The following is a 20,878-nucleotide window of genomic DNA, read 5'->3' as shown; positions in this document are numbered from 1 at the left end:
TTTTTGTTTCGCAATTACTTAATTAGCTAATTATGTTAGTTTCTCTAATTTATTAAATATCGACTTTAGACCAAAAATGTGAATTGGAAAGTTGTAGAGCACCTTCAGAAACCCCCATTTCATTGATTGCGATAAAGAAAGTCTCACGTGTAACTTTTTTTCCGGGCTCAGAAGAAAGCCCGCGAAATACAAATAATACCACGTGACTAGTGCATTTGTGCGCCGCGATCGTGGTGCTCTCAGTCGTGGTTTGAGCGAACGAAATTAGCTGCGGCCGTGTCTTCTTGGCCCCGTTAAAGTGGCAGGCCGGTATGCCTGCGATGGCTTCTTCGCCCGCGTCAGAGAGCTGGCCCACGTGACGGTGCAGTAGCAGCGAGAACGGCGAGCCGACACCACCGAGACTCTAACAAGGCCTCCTTCTCTCCCATCAGCGAACGTCATGACAAACGGATGAGCGATAAGGTATCAGCAACTGAATCGCTCATGCAGGCTTGGGTAAAGGGGCGAGATGACATCATGTGACATCATGTATATATATATATATATATATATATATATATATATATATATATATATATATATATATATATATAGTGTGGTGCTGGCGAACACTCTCAAAGTTCGGCTGCAGGCAACACTGATACCCAAGCAAGTGGTTGGTTGGAGAGTCGTCGATGTAGCTCAGTCGGTAAGAGTAAGAGCACCGGACGGGATATTTGGACGTTGTCGGTTCGATTCCCACAGTCTGCGCATTGCGTTTTCGTCTACTTTGCATTTAACTATCTTTCTCCCTAAAATGAATGCAGTGGCAATTGAGGTCAATAGCAAAAAATACCGCTAAGCTTTCCTGCGCCTCGCCGACTGTTGGCTTCTTTCCCGAGCATATATATAATACAGTCAGAAGGAAATCTGGGGCACGGTCAATTTTAGTGAAAACGAAGACCAAAGTGTGAAACAAGTTATTGATGTTTCGGCTGTGGAATTGTATTCCAAGCCAACAGAGCGAAGCGGTGTTCTTGTGGTAGAGCATCCGCCTCGCAATCGAGAGGCACCAGGTTCGATTCCTGGTGCTGCCAGGTAACCACCGGTTTTTCAATGGGTACAATACTTCCCCAGGCCTGATGGTGGACCCTTCTGGGGTGAAAAGCTCGGGATAGGGGTCGTGGACCAAACAGACGCGCCGATGGGTCAGTGATTCGTTCCGCCATCAGACAGCCATAAGACCGCCTCGTGCAGTGGAAGCCCATATGTGGTTCGGTTCACGATACGCCGGGTACCAACCGCGTTACTTTGGTTACTCTACAAGAAAAGCTGAACTGTATTTCTTTTATTCTGTTTGCCCGAAGAAACACGTTTACCTGACAAAACAAAGGCCGCATTAGGCGCATCAAGGAACTGTTTCTTTCACAAAACGAAAATGACAGTCGGAGGGTGCTTGGCCTTTAGTTCCAAATTCTTTTTCACGCTGAGGGCAACCACGAATGAATTGTTCGAGACGAATTTTAAGTGGCCCGACTGACTGTCGCCGACGCTGCAGTTTTCCAGTTAAATTGCGGTGTGACCTTTCCCATGTGAAGACGAGTCCATGGATCTGAAAGCTGGCGCAACTCGCAAGCTCTTAGTGCGCCAGTGTTTGCGCTTGCTTCCGCTTTTTCTTCTCCTTGTGGCTTGGGTCGCCGCCTTTGGGCCGCCGTCTTCTGGTCTTGCGCGCGCATGCGTACCACTGTTTCACATGGACTCGTTCGCCTCACGTCCTTGAGCGTCAGCTAGCAGGATCAGGCGACTAGTACAGACGTGTGTTGCAGTACTTCAAACAGATGCGAGGAAGTTTAACTAAATCTGGTCACAAAGGCGAAGCGCGATTGTGTATCCGACGTGGTCGCACTCGCCGACCGATGAAAAGGTAGCAATCGGACTCAGCCACCATCGCAGTGTTTGCTTTCAATCGATGATGCTCACTGCCCGCGTACCAGGGAATCAATGCATATTTTTGTTTTCATTAGTTGATTTGGTTAGGCTTGTAAGCGACACGGTCGTGTTGACGCACCCATGGAAAGGTCATACTCTGAGCCTGAGAACTCCTGCGCGGTTCCTAATGCTGCTTAATCTCCATCCTATAGAGTGGTAGCTTGTATTTTGCTATTGCTATTGTCTGATCCACTCCGCGTTGTTAGAAACATAAGGACTAACTGTACGCCCTAAAAATTTAGCGAACGCGTAGAGCTGACATTTTAAATGCATATAACGTCAAAAGAAAACTAACGCATCGAAGCCTGTGCGGAGTTTTAAAATAGAATGATATCGCTAACTCTCGATGTATCCAGAGCCACTGCAATGCACCCGTGCTCGCGTTCTTGAAGTGATAGGGAAGTCTTCATTGCGCTGAGGCCGAGATATTCCTGAGACATGCTACAGTGCAGATTTTGTGAATGAAGAGAATATAAATATGCAGTACACTCTTCAGGGGAATTGAGCTATAGTATTAGTGTGATGAATAGGTCAACGATAAAGAAAAAAAAAAGAATTTAACGGCCACGGCGTTACCTCTGGGCATTACTGTGAGTGACATTTCGGCACGACGATACTAAACACGTACCTAAGTTTTATTTTGGTGCCTGGGAGTTATAGGCAACGCACGCAACCCCTCTCGCAGAGCAAACAGAGCTGGGGAAATGAGGGGGCCTCATTTTGACAATAATAGGAAAGCAGCCAACAATCATCGAAGCCATAGAAATTAGCAACAATTAGTCAAATGAATAAATTACTGAATACCTGCTGATTAAAATCAGAAAAATAAACAAATCCCCTGTTGTTGTCATAGTCTCGATTATTGTTGACATCCTTAAAATGTATAATAATAATATATGCACCATTTTTACGTTAACTGCCCTAGTACGGCCGTTTCCAAGTAAAAGAGAGAGAGAGATAGAGATAGAGAGAGAGAGAGAGAAAAAGACTGGTTTGCCTGAAAATAGACCACAGAACGGGATTTACTGCATATACCGCGTGCAAAAACTGCAGAAAGGTAGCAAAGCGTTCAAGCATTAAGCCGCCTTAAGCCGTTTTAGCCCGCGGCTCCGGATGTTCTTAGAATATGGAATTGTTTCAATAATATCTACATCCTGTTCATATCCTTCGCACACGCTTTCGCGTAATGACCGGGTCGAAGAAGAGGTGGGTGGCGTGCGCCCTGGCACTTATGCATCATTCATAAAACGGAATCTACAGATTAGCAAAATTGGCATTTGTAAGCAACTTGTATTCTCAACCGAATAATGTCGTTCAATGAGCAAATGGTTCAATACTTTCGGTCCAGAAATAAGACTCTTTAGCGTTGCTCTTTACTCAGCACGCGAAATTTTGACGTTTATGCGAAAAACACTAAAATAGGGTCACCAGCACTCGAAGAAAGGTTTATCGTGCTCAAAACTACCCATCCGGGAAATCAATCAGACACTCGCGGCTAAAACCAGTCGTAATTGGCTCTATGCTCGCTATTGGTAGTGCAAACTAGCGATATGGAGGGCGGAAACAGTCAAAAGCACTTAGCCATTCCGCTTCATTATCAGCTTGCTCTACTGGCGAATGTAGCTGTCTTCGTTCGATGCGAAGGTAACTTATACCGGTTGACTTTTTAAAGGAAAGTGGTATAAGGCTTCAATTACGTCGCTAATTAACTAAATACGCCAATTAACTTTATTAGTTTTTAATTTTAGGCAGCATGTTGTATTTGCAGTATTATAGCTCGGCTACCAAATAGTATAGCAGTTGCCAAAAAAGATTTTCTTAAAAAATTGCCCACGATTACGCTAATTCCTAATGCGAAATTTGAGCGCAGCTCATCAGCTGTTTCACCTTTTGGATAGATTGAGGCAATGATTTCGAGCAATACACGTATCTACAGTTACATACAATTTTTTTATTTTTCACACGTATTCCTTCAAGAAACACTCCAGTAGCAGTTATTGGCTGTTATGAAAGAGGCTTTCTGGTTGGAGAAATGAAGAGAGCAATTGAGTTATCGGGAGGCTGCGGGAAGCAGCGCTTGAGCCCATAGGAACGTTGCGTGACGAACAGATAGCAGCGACTGATTGATGCCGCTGACGCCGCTAGCGAGGGAAGCGAGTGAGAACGGGATGCACGCACCGTGATCCGTAGCGAGCCGGCGTTTCGGCAACCGGACAACACCCTCGCCGCCGCGCAGGAAGAGGGGGACCCCTTCCTCCTCTTTCTACATGGCGGTGACGCTGTTCTACGCAGTCACGTTGTCTTGACTAGCTAGCGACGGCAGCGCCATCAGTCAGTCGCTGCTATCTGTTCGTCACGCAACGTTCCTATGGGCTCCCCCCCCCCCCCCTTTCTTCCGGCGAGGCTCCGGTTGCCGATGCGCCGGCTTAAACTGGGGGGATGAAAGGGAGCGAAGCTGGTTACGAGGCCGACGCTGACGACGACTCGAAACCTAGGAACGGGCGCGAAAACGCTGCGCTCTAAGACATCGCAGCGTGCTTTACAAAGCCCACAAATACCAGCCTGATGTGCGGCTTCACACAGTAACAGAGCTAGCAGGCACGTCTGGCGTAGTTCGCTCGGTCATCGCGCGCTTTGAGGCCGGTGTGCAAGCGCAATGACTGCGCGCATTTATGTACCGACGTGGCTGCTATCAGCGAGGCCCCGGTCCAAGTGAAACTGACAACGAACCGCCGCGCGCCCGCTTGGCCCTCGGGTGATGCCAGCCCAGTCACAGAATCTCTGGGGAGAGCGACCTACGTCAGAGAAGTTATGTTACTGTGTGAAGGCGCCTATCAGGGAGGCATTTGTAACGTGCGCTAGAATTCTTAACAAATGTTTTTCGCGGTTATATGTTTAGAAGACGAGGTGCAATTATGCAAATACAACATGCCCCTAAGATGAAAATTTATAAAGTTAATTAGTGTATTTATTTAATTAGCGAACGAAGAAGCAGCCTGCACCTTGCCTGGTGTCCGGAGTAGTCCCCAATATAGCCCCAGGGCTAACAAATTTAAAGCCAGTTACCTTTGTCTTAAAATTCTGAAGGGAACACCCGATATAGTATGCCGGAACATGTAAGCTGCTGAGCTTCTCACGTCAAGTTGCGATGCGGCCGAAGCACCCCTTTGCAGTTAGCTACAACGACGAGGGCTGTTTATATGCAGAAAGCTGGTGTTTGGACGGCTCGCCACTTTACAATGGGCGGCGGGTGGTGACGCTTTCATTCGCCCGAACTCAAGGCGAGGTCGGTAGAAGCTAGTGAGGCGCGGTCGCCTGCCTGATGTCCTAGGCTAACATTGTGCGCTGACACGTGCAAACACTTTCCTAAAATGAAAAATTGTAAAAAAAAAAAATGAATGGCAGGAGCGGGAAATCTTTTTTCTGAGATGTTTCTCTTCGGAAAAATTATAAAGTGTAAGAAAAGAACCAGAGCGCACGGTGTTTACTTTTCGACACACAGGATTATCAGCGATGTTACTATTGCCACACAATGGAATCCTAGGAAGCCCTTCGAGACTCAAAGTGTGGCATGTTTCGCGTGCTTACGCAGACGTGCAGCACTGCATCAATGCTGCAACCCCTACGGATAGGCTACGTCTACAAGAGGGAAACGAAGGGAATGACGTAGAGGAGGCTTGTGCTCGGACTGGGAAAGCAGCTGTAATGGAAGAAAGCCCCTGCTCCTAACATCTTGGTGGCGTTGCTGGGCTGTCGCTCAAACAGGCTACATCTACCAAGGAAAAGACGAAGAGAATAGAAGATGGGGCTCGTGCGTCCAGGGCGATTTGTCGATCATGCAGTGCGATCGCTATTCACCCGGGGAGTCATTCGCTGTTTCGTCTAAGGTAACCTAGAAAAAAGACGTCGGTGGGTCGGCGCTACGCGACGCAAGTATAAAACCGTGAAGCAGAATTCCCAATTCGGTTCAGCAGTCCGATGTCCACATTTGAGTGCGACCTTCGGCGACAGAAAACATGGCATGATCAACTAAGTTAACACGCTATAGCATTAAAGGCCTGTTCTCCAGAAAATCCGGAGTTGGCGTTGTCACCGTTGTGGGAGAAAAATCACGAGCATGCCTCTGCCAGGTGGTAGTATATAGGCAGGTTACACGCCCCTCGTTGTCCGGGTAGTTGTGTGACGTCATTAGGACATATCACATGAACGAGTTGGCTGGAGTTGCCAACTCAAGTACCATCTTTGAGATAGGAATCGAGTCCTTCAAGGCCCTCATATCTAATTTCATACACGCTACTCCTGCGTCATGCAGGTACTTACGTATGGCGTGTTCAAAGCGGGGCTTTTTAACTATGTTCGGTTTACTTGAATACATATAATGCAGCACCCAGTCGAAAAAACTACAGAACTGTGTCAAAAATACGACAAAAAATTCTGTAGTTCTGTCGTAACCATCAGATTTTTCTGTAGTTCTGTAATACTTTTCTGTAGTTCTGTAGTTTTTCTGTAGTATATTTCTGTTGCCTGTAGTTCTGTAGCACTTTTTTGTTGTAACTACAGAAATTTCTGATGTTACTACAGAATGTTTCGTTGTCACAACAGGTTTCCAGTCAGAAACCGCACAGAAATTCTGTCGTAACATCAGAAAATTTGCTGTAGTTTTTTCCGACTGGACAGTTTACGACTGTGTGCTAATTACTGCACCTTATATAATAGAAGGACTAATGATGAAGCGAGTATCAGTTCTTGTATGTAAGCGAATGAGCATTCGCAAAGGAGCCGCTGACCGGAGTCATTAGCGTTGCCGCGTGGTACCCTTAAAAAGGGAGTTTAAGTGTTCCCCACTTTTTGTTCTTTCTGCCTGTTAGATGTGTTGGTTCCACGAGCTGCATCAAATGTCAAGGGGGCTGTTAGAGTAGGAAACTAGTATGCATAGAGACGAAGCAGGGTGCATATCGGTGTCTTTAGAAATATAAAACGCACTATCACTATTGCACGTCTTTCGCTAAACAAGTTGTCACCTATGTGGCGACGTTGTTCTCGCCAGGATGACAGTAGCCGTTGGCACCCCCCATATTCCTAAAAAGCTTAGCAAAGGTTTCATCTGAAAGCTTAACCCTTCAAACGCCTATTCAGCTCACTTCTTCAAACGCCTATTCAGCTCACTTCTTAGCGAGCGCGTAGCCGAAGAAGTTACACTCCTGTTTCTCGTTTGAAGCTTTCCCATCCACCCGATTCTTTTCAACTCACCCTGCGTTCTTCGGTTGTGCAGGGGCAAGTGTGGCACCCACAAAGAGGCGATGTCTATTAAAGGAAAGACGAGCAGAATGGCTTACAGGCGGCTAATGCTGGGACTCGGAAACGGACACAGCTGGCTGCAGTCGCGCGTCCTGCAGTCAGTAAACCGCTTCTCACAACCACATGAATCCAGTTTATCTCGTGAAACTTTTCCCAAGTGGAAGTTCGAGTGCAAGTGCGCGAATGTCTCCTCGCTCTCTTCAGCAAGCCGGCTAAGCATTTTGTATGCAAATTTTGAAACTTGGGGGAACAATTGGTTCACAAGACGGGCAGTAAGAGAATTCGGGGTGATCGGAATGTGAGTGACATCAGTTTGTAGACTCGAGACTAAAGCTCAGTACCTTTAGACATTGCAAAACAGACGCCCAACGTCCAAGAAAGCGGGTTCTGCTTCCTGAGGAACGTAGTTGAATGTGACGGCAACGTTCGCTTTGCATAAATCCTTTCCCCACTACCGTGAGCATGGCTGGTTTAGTAGTGACGTGCTTACTTCGCCCGGAGAACTCGTCACGCCTGCTTATCACTGTCACGGTTACGGTCATTGATGTCAGGTTAACGTCAGCCTTGGTAGAATGAAGAAGGCAGACACGTCTGAGGAAAAAACTATCTCAGACTCAGCAGCTTTGATTGCCCCAAAAATATTGTCACAATTTCCAGGAAGCTGTGCGACCTTTTCAGGAACGATTTTCATCTACAGATGGTTTTATGCGGTGTCTCTTCTTTTTAAGACCTCTCTGGATTACAGACTCTCGAAGTACTTCTTTTTTCTTCATCACGCTGTGCAAAGGAAGCACTACGCGGCCAAATCATTTCTTGCTATACAAGCTGAGTGTCGATCGTTGCCCAATTCCCATGCTTATAAATTCGAGAATATAGCAGCAGCAACGTGGGTGTGCTTCAGATGCTGGATGGTTACTGTATGAATATCTTGCAAATCTTCTATGAATTTTTTAAGCTGTTCAAGATCAATCAAGAGAAGATTCATGGGGTGAGCGGCTCACCCAGAAGATTCACTATTAGGCAACCATCCACAAAATTGCATGGCGTTCATTTTGAGTGTTGCCGTATTTGGTGGTAACTAGCGCGGTTATCCTGTATGAAGAACATGAACGGCGTTACTAGTCACATTGTAAACGTGAGCTGCAGAGTCGTGTTTTGGATTCGCTTGAACTGATTTCGAGAAAAATGATTGCAGTGCAGTCACAACAACGTTCAACGCTGCTTGTCCTAATGTGTTTCAAACTCATCGATTAGCCACGTGAAGCGGGTCACATTACCCACCGTTTCCACTCTAATTGAGGATCCTCAGCCTTATAACATGCCTCAAGCAGCTCGAAGCAATACGAAGCGTTTTGAGGGCAACCAGCCCGGGCTTATTTACCGCTGAAGAGATCAGCGAATTTGATTCGTTCATCGCCTTAGATGAAGCCTCTTTAACGGGGTGCTTCGTTTGAGCACTGATTCGAACTACAAGTGAAGTGCCACTGAAATATTGAGCTGCTTGCCGTGTGGTAATCAAGAGCTCTGTAAGACATGCAAAAGGGAAAACACGTGCCCGTACTACAAACCAGAAGGGTAATCAGAGTCATTGCAGATTGCCAAAGCTCGATACCAATTTGTGCACTCCTTCTACTTCGCTGATGGACAAGACATTTGGTTTTTTATAACTCCAACAATTTGACTTCGCTGTTCTTCAATTGCAACCATTTTTTTTTTCTACTTTCAGAGCCGCTTCCGTCAGCTTTTTCTTGTTCGTTCTCTCTTCTTGAGCTGCCTTCCTCCGCCATGAAAACAGAGATCTAGGTCTCTGTCTTCACATCCTTCGCTCGTAGGGATCACTTTGTCCAAAGTCGGGCAACGCGTGTCGAGAAACGCCGGGCGCGAAGACGTTCTGTCCCGGCGCGTAAGCGTGCTCAGCTCCTGCGAACTAAGGTGCCTTTCACGCTTGGTAGGTAGGTTGAAAGCAGCGGCTGCATTCTTTGAGCCCTCATAGCTTCTGTCTCTAAGCATTACACACAAGTTAAGGTATAAGGGCCGAAACTCCTTACTGCCTCTTCAGGCGAAAACGAGCCTCCATGTCACTCTGAGGTGATGCTGGCGTGACAAGACGCGATGTCTTAAATGAAAGCTTCCGACATTTCCGAGCGCTCTGTGTTGGAGCTTCCGGCATCGCGGCAGAAGAACTAAGTTAATGGTCAACGGCCATCCGTATCTAAGTGCTTCGACTCCGAAAGTAGAAGCGCTGGGTTGGAGACTATTTGCATATTGACAGGGAATCCGGACGAGACATGCGTTTTTTTTTTTTTTTCTCCACAGCCGCTTTAAAATATAGCTCTTCTCAGTGCCATGCTTGAGAGTGGCTCCGACAAGTGCGCGCTGCCATTGCCGGCGTTGTCGATTCACGTTGGCCATGACAATGAAGTCCCGAGCCAGCGCTTATTGCGTCAGACTGGATGTCCTTCATAGACACGAATGTTGACCTCCATTTGCTGTGAAAGAACGGTAAGGGAGGGTGCGTCAATGAGCGGAGGACTTAGAAGACTCGGGACGCGTGGCACCTGTTTTTTGTGCAGGTGCATTTGTGAAGCATATGCTGAGTAGGTTTTTGGCAGACATTTTCAATGGGGGTGGATGGCGAGTGACGTTTCAAGCTTTTTCGAGGCAAGCCGAAGGCGGCGCTAAAAGCCAGCAATTTCGTTCTGCGAACGAAGCCCAGATTCTGAGAACAGTGAAAAAGAAGAGTCTGCTTTCTCGACGAAGAAATGGGGACCGAACCTGCCAGTAAAAGATAAATTTCTCACGAGGACAGTGCGCTAAATAGGCCTGAAATTCCAGTGCTACCGTCGCCACCAGTGACACCATGATTACCGTAATTATGAAAGCCCTGAATGGCGCCTTCCGGCTGACTTTTAATGAGAGAAACGTTTTATGCTTGTTTCGGTCTGGCGATATGGGCTCAGGAATGTGAAAAGCTTCTCGACATAGATTTGAGATCGTTGCTGTAACACTGGGCCGAATGAGATGAATTCCTTTTTATACACCCCTTTTGCATTATCATAAAACCTATAATAGAAGTTTCATAAGTGAAGCTCCCTGCTTCCTGAATATTTCGCTAGAATACTGCTCGACCACCTCATGGCTACCTCGCCTGTATATTGAACGTCCACCTACGTATCCTACGCAGAATCTGTAAAAACGGGGAAAATTGACAGCGCCCTAGAAGGCCGCACTTTTTGCTCGCTCTACGAAAATATAAGTGAAATGGCTCTTTTGCTCATCACTGTAAACGTTTCAGCATTTGACTTAGCACACAGCCGATAGAGAAAGGACGAGATCTCACGTGTCATCGCCGAGACGTTTTTCTTGGAGGAGCAGAATATCCTGACGTGTGAAGCAAGGTCTGCCAGCGTTCGGCCCACCAGGAGTGGTGCCACCTGTACGGTGGCGAGCAGGCCTCCGAAGTGGCCCTCGCTGTGTTGAGCGCGCCGCAGATTCGTCAGCGCGTCCTGCCGGCGCCAGCCCAGATGTTGGCCTTCCGGGTCTACGGCTGCCAGGGCCTGCGAGTGACCATCAGAGCCCGAAATCGCTTCCGCCTCTTTTGCTGAGGCGCGAGTCTCCGGCCACAATCTGAAAGTTCAGTGCTGAATACAAAGCTCGTTTTGCAACTTACTCATTCTACGCTACTGGAGGAATTAAAACAATACGCGCTTTAATGATCAGCTCCGTATCAGCAGAAGAGAATTTCTGCAGTAAAAGAGCATTTCATTTTTTCGACCAAGTTATGGTCGAAATCTAGAGGGACCTAAGCATTGGCCACATCCTCGCAAATAAGGCTCTGGCGGAAGACACTTAAGCTCAGCTGAGCAAAATCTAAAATTATATCTTTTATGTCGCTTCAGGTACTACAAACATTTCTATGCTCCTTATTGTGCTGAATGTTAAGGCGAAAGCCTTTAATACCTCATCGTTCTCAGCCAAAGTAGTCGGCTGAGGCTGTCAGCAGAGGGTGTCACGCTTTCGAGGGAGATAGTTAAAACATAAATAAACAAACCTTGTCTCCGCCGGGAATCGAACCTCCATTCCTTGGATCCCCAGCAGAGCGCTTTACCAACTGCGCCACGCAATTCCCCTTCTAAACAGCTTCCTGTAAACTTCAGTGGACACTCCACATCCCAGAACACCCGAGCAGGGAAGCGGACTTAATGACTGCCGAGTACGAGAAATACATAGGCCCCGCACCCCGCTCAGGTTTATTAAACTTGGTATTAGGGCCAATCAAACTTTTCTATTTATTCCCCTGGGACGCTCTTAAAGGTCCATACTGCAGCCCGTATGTCTACAATAAATTCCACCCTGGGTGGAGACATCACTAGCAGTGCCATGATCAGGTACTTAACCACCGACTATATGACCGCATGCAGGAACAAACCAAGTACATAATGAAGAATTGGGAGAGAAGGGCCAGGTTTTGTTACATTGGAAACATACGGACATCGCCACTATAACGATAACCAGTCTATACACAGTCTCCACACCATCTGCTTAACTGCTTCCCTAGGAAAGGTTTACGAAAGAGTACTTCACTTCAGGTTCTGAACTTAAGCAGATGAAAACATTCTATTTCCTTCCTGCATGTTACGCTGCCGTAAGGCACTGAGCACTCAAAATATACCTCTTCGAATCAGGGAAGAATTCATATTCATCAGCCCCTAAAGCTAATAAAGCTCAGTCCTGGCCCTAGACCTGAAAGCAGCATCAAACACTGTCGCCCACCAAACCGTATTACAAACAATCTCCACTGCGCTGAGAAAGTCTTCCTTCCGGATCACCCAGCCGCAACAGGAATCTGAGAAATATAGTAACCAACGGTACAATGTCGAACAACGGCACGCCGCAGGGATGCAAAGTCTCTCATATGCTAATCAACATAACAATGTCAAACAGCCGCAAAGCTCTTACTCTAGGAAGATATCGGCTTCACCTCTAACGTGTACGACATCACCATTGGCCTCGAGATCGAGCAGAATCGCCACCTAGCGGCGTAGCGGCGAAACCTGTCCAGTGTGGATGCGTTTTCGCGTCGCGTGCCAGCCCGCTGTGATTTACGTGCGCGCGTGAGGCGTGTACAAGAATGCTTTTTGTTAGTTTTGCGGTTACTGTGCGCTTTTGCTTACCTATCTGCCTCTTGCAAAAGAAATATCCATTAAAAAAAAAATACTTGTCCATATCGAGCATGTTGCGCTGGAAAGTACATCACCAGTCGCGGTCTTCGACGCTTGAGATTCTTTGACAAGCGGTGTGTCAAACGAAGCGCTGCTGTCGTTAGGCGCCATGTCAAAGCAAAACAGGTTGCTGCCGTCAATGCAACTTAATGCAAACGCTCAAAAATCGTATATTCCCGTGTCTGTTTGGAATACTGCAACTAGTGAAACATGCGACCGCAGACTGCTGAATAGCAAAATCCAGTTTGAACAAGCCACTCTGTGCCTTCTGTATCCCCGTAGAGTTGTCTAAGTACGTTTTGTATTTATCCATTTATTTTTTGCTTTTTGTTTTTGCTGTTAAAGCTCTGTCGCAATGTCTCAGTCGTAGGGCGCTCAACTGCTGATTTCGAGAACGGTGAGTTCGATCCCTGCCGTTTCGAAAGGCCCTCCTCGGCTCTGGGATTTGACTTCACGTTAAATAATCCCACGTGGTCAACGACACCGAGGCCCGCCCCTACATTTCATTTTTTCTTTTTTTTTGTGTGTGTTCAAGGATTCTGCGCATCCGTAACAATGGTAATGAGCACATTTCGCTTTAGAGAAATGCTAGAATGTTTGAGAAACAAATCTTCGCAGTGCCTGTTACACTAAATATTACATAATAAACATAGATCAACGTACACTGGTATCCCATTAGAACCATTAAAACTCTTTTTCATCTGTGCTGTCTTTCGAGCAAATGCATGGTTAATTGTTTCTGACAAGAAGAGTAAAATAGCTTCAAACGGGCTTAATCATCGGTGTTTAGTTTGGGAATAAATACATATTTATAGTCACTTGAAAAGATGAACTCTATTTCTTTCTAGAGTTTTATATCCGGCACTTTTTTTTTTTAAGTAGACGTAACAATAGTTACATAGATAAAGAAATATTCAGCCTTCAAAATTCATTGCTAGAACATGACAGCGACCAAGCATAGTTTTTACGATGTCTTCGCAGCTACTGATTCGTAGCTTGCACTTCAACGTTCCTGAAAATTAATCGCTGAAAGAGCAAAATTTTGTCAAGTGTGTAAAAACTCTGTCACGTGGTGAAAATCAATCCCATTGAAAAAAAAAAAAATACACTACTAATCTACAATTTATAAACATCACACACATCAGAAACGATCTCAGGAAATCATTTAGAGTCATTTCACAGTGCAACACCAGATTATCTGTCGCAAGATCCGCTTTGTTGTGAACTTGGCAAACTCAATCCACTCACCGCTCTACACGTGAGCAGTCAGCTTTCCTGTGCAACGAGGTTTCCTGTATAGCGTCGGAGTAATCTCATTTTTGGGGAATACTTGTGCCTGGTTGTCTAGCCAGAGTTGATACCCACTCAGTTTACGGGAACCCGCCGGGCATTACGATGTCAGTGCTACCTTTAACCTACATTTAATCCTCGAGTCAGGCACAATATAATGAACCAGGCTGCCTTGATTCATTCTAAAGTACAGCAGACACTAAATTTGCCTGTCTCACTCGTTTAAGACACGCGCACGCAGTTGAAAAAGCGATAAGATGTATCATGTTCAGACTAAAGTATCAGGCCTGTGAGCGCCGTACAAAGCAAAAAGCATGCAAAGCGATGCCAGTAAATCTAAAAGACGGGTGGTTGCGTGCCTTGTTTTTCTAAAATCCGCGCTTTTCTTTTTATTTTTTTGCTGCATTTGCGAAATCCACGGATTTTTTTCTGCAATATTGGAACACACTAAACAGATAATTGGAAATCCATTACATATAGCACACTTTCATCGCCAACAAACCCGCCGTAAACTCGGAAGCAGACATAAGCCGCGTGCGTTTCTGCGAGCGCCGCCGGCTGCCGATCCCCACTATCGGAGCGACGGTGGCGCCACCTCTAGGTCAATCTCGTGGCGAATAGGGGCTACACAGTGATCGTTAGCGCAGAAGGAGTAGCTGTAGATTTCATCGAGTAATTTGCCGGAGGGGGAGAATTCCAATGATCCCCCAAGAAATTCGAACTTAGCAGGCAACACCGAAAAGATTACAAGTCTCGGGAGAATTGAACTCTATCTAGGAGACAAATAGTTCAGGAGAAGGACACAATAAACAATTTGGAGGTCAAAACTCGCAAGGTCACTGTGAACAAAATTTCAAGAATGATTAGCAGTCGGACCTGAGGAAGGAAGACATTTCTGAGAAAGGAAGACATGAACGAGGAAGGAAGACATTTCCGCTTAGTCCAGGCTCCAGCAGAAAGCAAGTTAATCTACGGGCTGTCCGTGAAGAGATTAAAAGTTAAAACCATTGTTGATAAACAGCCATGGACTCCATAATAAAGAGAACCTATAAAATTGCCCTAAACGTCCCGCCAGGTATATTAAAGGAAGGTTTTTGGGCATTCAAGGAGTACCATACCTTCGAAGAATCCCAGGGAGGCGGTTTTGGAAGGTCAAAGCACAGAGCACAACAAAAACGCTGGTGGATATGCAAATCCTGACGAGGCTGGGACTAGGGCACGTATTAAGGACTATACCGAAAGCAAGTCCCAAATCCCTACTCCAGCAGAAGATCCATGTATCCCGGGACCACACGTGCACCACGAGCGGTAGAGAGGCAGAAATAAAGCGAGGGTCCAGGCATTGCGAAACAACTATCAAAAAATCCGGAAGTGGTCTACGTGGACATTGGTATCTATATAAGCATCCATGCAAGCTCACGATAGTTGCTACCAACAATAACAAGAGGTAAATTATCCGGGCTTCAAACTTAGTCAAAGATCCGGCAGAAGCGCTATCACTGGCCATAGCCGTCACCATAAAGGCTTAACACCTGCGGAGGAGCTGATAGCGCGTAGCGAAGGACGTTCAACAAGCCTCTAGCAATATACGTAGCTGCGAAACCTGTAGGAAGGGTGAGCATGCTGTTAGGTAGACTCTCACATTCACACAGATTGATATGGACACCTGGGCACGAAGACCCTTGCAAAAAACGTGTTTGCAAACGATCTAGCACAAGCTCTTACAAACTGGGCGGGTCCCACCACTCCCCTCTTAGGACCGGGCGGTGACAGGCTAGAGCATCTTAGGTTAGAGAGCAGACATTCCTCCACGGCACAAACAGCTATCTTCCTTGGACAATTTCCTAATATTCATATTTAAAGCAAGAGCAGTTCCACAAATTACATATGTTACTTTCCGTGGTCGGGAGCAAGCCTCATGGTTTATTCACTTGGAAATGCCAGGACAAATCAGACCAACCGTTAATAGCGCTACACCCGACACGCGAGCAGTGGGCGGCGGCCTTCAGCAGGGAAAATCTGGGCCAGCCATCTCAGCTAGTCCCTGAGTCAGTTACCGCCAGTGCAGCCGTCGAATAGGACACCGACTACCCAGCTCCTGAGAATTCTTCTATTCGCTTCGTAAAAGTTTATATATATATATATATATATATATATATATATATATATATATATATATATATATATATATATATATATATATATATATATATATATATATATATATATATATATATATATATATATATCTTTTCTTCAGTGCACGCTTACATATGATGTATAATAGCGCAGCTTGATAGGCGAGTTGGTACGACATTCTAGTAAAACGTATGTGTCCAGCACAAACACGAGAGAGGAAGGGCAACACTGTGTCTTGTGCCTTCCTCTCGTGTTTATGCTGGGGCGCTGCCTTCTTACCTTCTCTGAGAAAATGATGCCTTTTTATAGTTGCTGTGGGTTAACTCTGATATAAAATATCAATGAGATTGCTTCTTATGCGATAATTGAACAGGAGGAGTAAAGTAGAGGCACACGCAGAAAATGTAGATCTGACAGAATGAAGGTTGGACAAGTTTGGTGGGAACTCAAAGACACTATAAACAAAGCCAAAAAAGGTAACGATCAATCAATGAAAAGAAACAGACGAGGCAAAATCCCGGTTCTGCACATTTTCTTCAGCAACCCCGCTGAAGAGGCCTCCCTATATAAAAGAATGAATTATGGGTTCTTGTGCATCGACGATGTGAATTGTAGCATAGTAAACGAATTTTCAAGGTACATCTATCTATGAATACGCATGTTGTGCCTTACTGTGAGCCTAACAGCTTCACATATTACACTGCTTAGCCTGATAAATTCTACAAACCTGAATGGAGTCCCTTTTGTCACCCATTGTCACCAGAAAACACATTCTCTTCTAATGAATGCCAAAATCTCAATTATTCCTATGAAGTCGCACAGTCTGTTCGACACCTCTCTAGAAAGCAGCTGCACATTGCACATATTTTCTGGCTCCTTTGTACGTCTTCGTACTGTTTTCCATTCTATCATGGACGTGCTAGCGCTGAAAGGTTCCACGTAAACACTGTGAAATTCAAATCCATCCATAAGAGGATGAAATGAACACAGTCACAAAGCACTGCAGGGAGGGAAATAGAAAATGATGAAGGATGCATGGGTCAGAAACGCAAAATTGCCCATGCCTAACATTGTTTTACGGTTGATTTGTAAAGAGGTTGGATGCAGGCGTTGCTTGTTAGTAGCTACATAAAGGTCGCCAAAGTCGGAAAGTTCTCGAAATGAGGAAAATTTGCACCTTCGTGGGTAGGGTGCCGTCAAACATACTGGGAGCTCAGTAAGAATTTTGTACAAAATTACAGGCATTTTTAAAAAGAAATACTATTCCCATGATCACCATTAACACAATCAGCTTCACGAAGAATTAACAGTAATTCTCAATTTTTTACAGCCGCTTCCTCACAAACCAGCCAAATATTGGTCACGTGCATGTACCGAAACTTTGACTTAAACGCATACACTTGGATGTATACAGGTCACCGGTTCCAATTCCCATTAGAAAAACTGCGTCTTACTTGAATCGCAGATGCATGCAAAATAGGAAGCAGAGACGTAAGACAGCTACAAAGCGCTGCCTGAAGGATGGTTGTGGGAAAATTTCGCGCAAGGGGCCGGTAAGACTTTCGCATTAAGAATACTCATAACTGACTGAAAATGTGTGAACAAAAAATGAAGCCTTATATATTTTTTCTGTTTGTAAAGAAGAAAAACATTTCGAATTACAGAAGAGCCTAAGAGAGAAACATTGCATAACAGATAATTACTGTCTATCTCACAGTTTTCTGTTGGCCGTAAACAGAAAGGACAGGGGAAAAGACAGAATTAGAAACACAAAACACCGCACAACCAAAATTTTCTGGCAGGACTGCTACCACAAAATTTCTTTCCTTTTTTTTTCTTTTTTCAACAAAAGTTTCCTACGGTGAAGACAACTGATTCCGAACTAGGTGAAATGGGCGGGAGGACACATCGTTTTTGCGGATGACTCGAAGAGCGGATGCTGGCACGCCATTAATGCGTTCGTCCAGGTGAGGTCGATTTTCTATGCTGGCCCTAAAATTCTGGTTTTTGGTTTATTTAAGATCGGATCGAAAACGCTTCTAGGCTGTTAGAAGTTTATTGCAATTACTTCGCATAGTTTCTAAAATAAGTCAAACATTGTTGAGCCAGATAATATTTATTCAGTTCCTAGTTAATTGCCCCTATTGTAAACTCGCCAAGATCTTGACTCGGCGTACTTGCGAGTGCTACCGGCTCTCGGGTGGTTGAAGCGGTATGCCATAGGATTGTAGTGCTTGTGTTTTCCTCAGAGTTGCATGACTGATGGTGTTTCTTTGCACGGTGAATCTTTTTTATAAACAATATGAAATGCGGCCTAGCCTCAGAGAGACTGTCCCATGAATTGGAATTATAGGAAAAGAACAATGTCTCGGAAATGAGGCTATGTATTTTCCCCAACGTGGGCTGCCTATTTATGTAATGAACGCTGAAACGTTACATCACGGTGGCGCAGGGCGCTGTGATAGCAGGCATATATATTCCTATGATCAGCGCAAGTGCATTATTATGACATATGAGTGTGAATGCCGAATATGTCGTTACCGGCAAGAGAGTTGCTGTTTCTACACGTGTGGTCGTTTTTAACTTCCGCTCCCTCCGTCTTTCAGCTGTGAAATTAATTCTTGCTTGTATGTAAGCCTCGAGGCTTCAAGAAACATTATGCGAGGAAAAAAAAGTTTTTTTTTTTTTATTCTTCTGAAAGCACTTTCTTCACAGGGTTCTGAAAAATACGCATAAAAATAAACAGCCAGGCGTTTCTTAACCTAGCAACGCCGCACGTGCTTCCCGTGATGGAGAACATAAAAATGCGACTAATTTTTATTTCTGTCCGCAACACCACATGAATTTATACATGCTTTCAAGAAATGAACTTTTTCTTTACGTTTATCAAATAAAAGAAAACACGTCTGTTGCTATAGAACTATAGATGCAAGAGGCTTACCGAGAGATAATTTCGTGCCATATTTGCGGTCGTAACGAACGATGAAGTGACAGGCGATACAGAGTTTCGAATGTTTCCCTTGATTTACTGTATGTGCCGGCATATTTGTGCGCAGTTTTATTATCCTAATGCACTCAAAAGAAATTAGCTCGAGCAAAATTTTCTTGCGCTGCCTTTCTCTTATTAAAGATCCCAGATTTCTACATTTCTGCAATGAAAGCAGCAACAGTGGTGAAGTGTGTAACTTTTATCTGATGTTTTCGATGTCTGGGCGTTACAAGGTAAAACTCAATGCGGCTGCTACTACCTGAAGCCATTGAACGATAACCAAATACAAAATAGTGTGAACCAGGCTGACAACATCACACAGGAAAAAGAAGACAGAGTAAGTCGGTTGCTAGAGGCTTTGCTTTTGGCGGATCCCATCTAATAATTGAGTTTGACAGCGCGTCATTACGTGGGATAGCGGCACATAAATTGAAATCATGTGTGTTTAATGTCTGTTAGTAGTCGCTGAATAGATGCGTTGAATACGGTGTTTAAAAAATATTTGTAGCCAGCCTGTGCATGTTTTCCACGAAGTCGCCGCGTGGAATATAGTTGCTGAAATTTCTAATGCACTAAGTCCCAGACATTTCGTTTGAAAACCTCGGGACGGTCTTGGTTTTGGAGCCGAACACCCACTAAGCTTTGTCTGGGACACGGTGCTTGAAGTAGTAGAACACCGTAGCCAGGGAATTCCAGTGGCCCCACTCATATGATACCCACGTCATACACGTACCACGTTTCCGAAGAACTAGACCCAAATATTCTTAGCAACTCTCTGTTAGTCCGATGCCGTGTAACATAAATCCCGCGCAAAATTTCTGGGAGCGCTTTCGCGAAAATTGAGCAACCTGAGCGCTTGAGAGATGGCGCCGGTATAAAGCGTCGTCGCGCTCAATCAGTGCCCCTCTCAGCCACCGGACACGATGAATTTCTCCTATCGAGCGAAACGTTTTCTCCAAAGCCCATATTTCTGAAGGACACCAGGAGCATTCCCTTTTTTTCTTCGCGCAAACGTCCCTGAGAAAGTGATTGAGGAAGAAGAGAAGTTCTATATCAAGTTATGCTGGTCGAGGAACAAAGCATTGTCTTTGTTCTTACACTTCTTCCTTTAAAGTCACGAAAAAAAAAATTATAGTAGTGAAGTTGAGAGTGATTGTAGAATGCGCCTTCACAAAATGAAAACGCAGAGAAGCTAGATTCGAGCTTCAACGCTCAATCAAGTGTTCAGTGACGTCATATGCAAATAAAAAAAAGAAAAGCTAATTTGAGTAGTGGGTGATGTCGCCTCCGTGTTATAGCCGTGATGCACATATCTGTTTAAAGAAAGGCTTCATTGCGCTTACCTGCGCCACAAGTCCCGTCGTGTGAACGTTGCCGAAGCTTCCGTCTGGTTGCTGCAACCTAGCCACTGGCCGGAGCGCATCGTAGACGGTCGTCGTCCGTTCCCCGAGTTCGTTATCGCTCAAGCAGGCCATCGCAAGAACGTTGATGGCAAGGGAGTCCATGACGGCAGCTAGAATAATGACCACGCAGATATGCACTTCCATCCCAAAGCCCGCTACTACACATAGCTTTCAAATTCTTATAATGTCGTGTTCTTGACACCAGGAGGGCATCATCATGAGCCCCCGCCCCTCAGTTCGGAACGCTATAAAATTTAAAGTGGGCTGGGGCGGAAGGGTTCTGTTTCTATTGCTCGAAATAATACATACGTACTACGGGAGGTTATGAATTTTACTCTGGAAAAGGCGGGAACTCTGGACGGTAGTCATCGGATAGTTTGCGATCAGAATGAATGTTTTTTTGTTTGCTTTCAGCCTGCAGAACGTGAATTTTCTTAGCTAAATTTTAATAGTTTGTGTACCAGCCCGTGCACCCAGATGCATCGTCAGGGCACCACTCTTATCCGCTCCGCTGTTGGCCACCAGTGTCGCCCCTCTCGAGCATCAGGGAGCCGCTGTACCTTAGCGTG

At 45.3% G+C, this 20,878-nt stretch overlaps 1 protein-coding gene across 1 annotated transcript in view; it reads right to left on the bottom strand.

Moving 5' to 3' along the window:
• The window catches only part of LOC146203181 (uncharacterized protein CG3556), a 105,232-nt gene that overhangs the window by 31,684 nt on the left and 52,670 nt on the right, over window positions 1-20,878 (bottom strand). The window contains exons 4-5 of the mRNA XM_084602848.1: window positions 20,250-20,419; window positions 10,607-10,823 (exon numbers count right to left, since the gene is read on the bottom strand). Of these exons, the coding sequence (XP_084458974.1) occupies window positions 10,607-10,823; window positions 20,250-20,419 (387 nt within the window). The remainder of the gene's footprint in view (window positions 1-10,606; window positions 10,824-20,249; window positions 20,420-20,878) is intronic.

This window comes from Amblyomma maculatum, chromosome 1, assembly GCF_055883805.1.
Source record: "Amblyomma maculatum isolate TAMU_Amacu chromosome 1, ASM5588380v1, whole genome shotgun sequence".
NCBI classification, from domain to species: Eukaryota; Metazoa; Arthropoda; class Arachnida; order Ixodida; family Ixodidae; genus Amblyomma; species Amblyomma maculatum.
The sequence above is the reverse complement of the archived record's forward strand: the minus strand, read 5'-3'. Positions and strand labels throughout refer to the sequence as shown.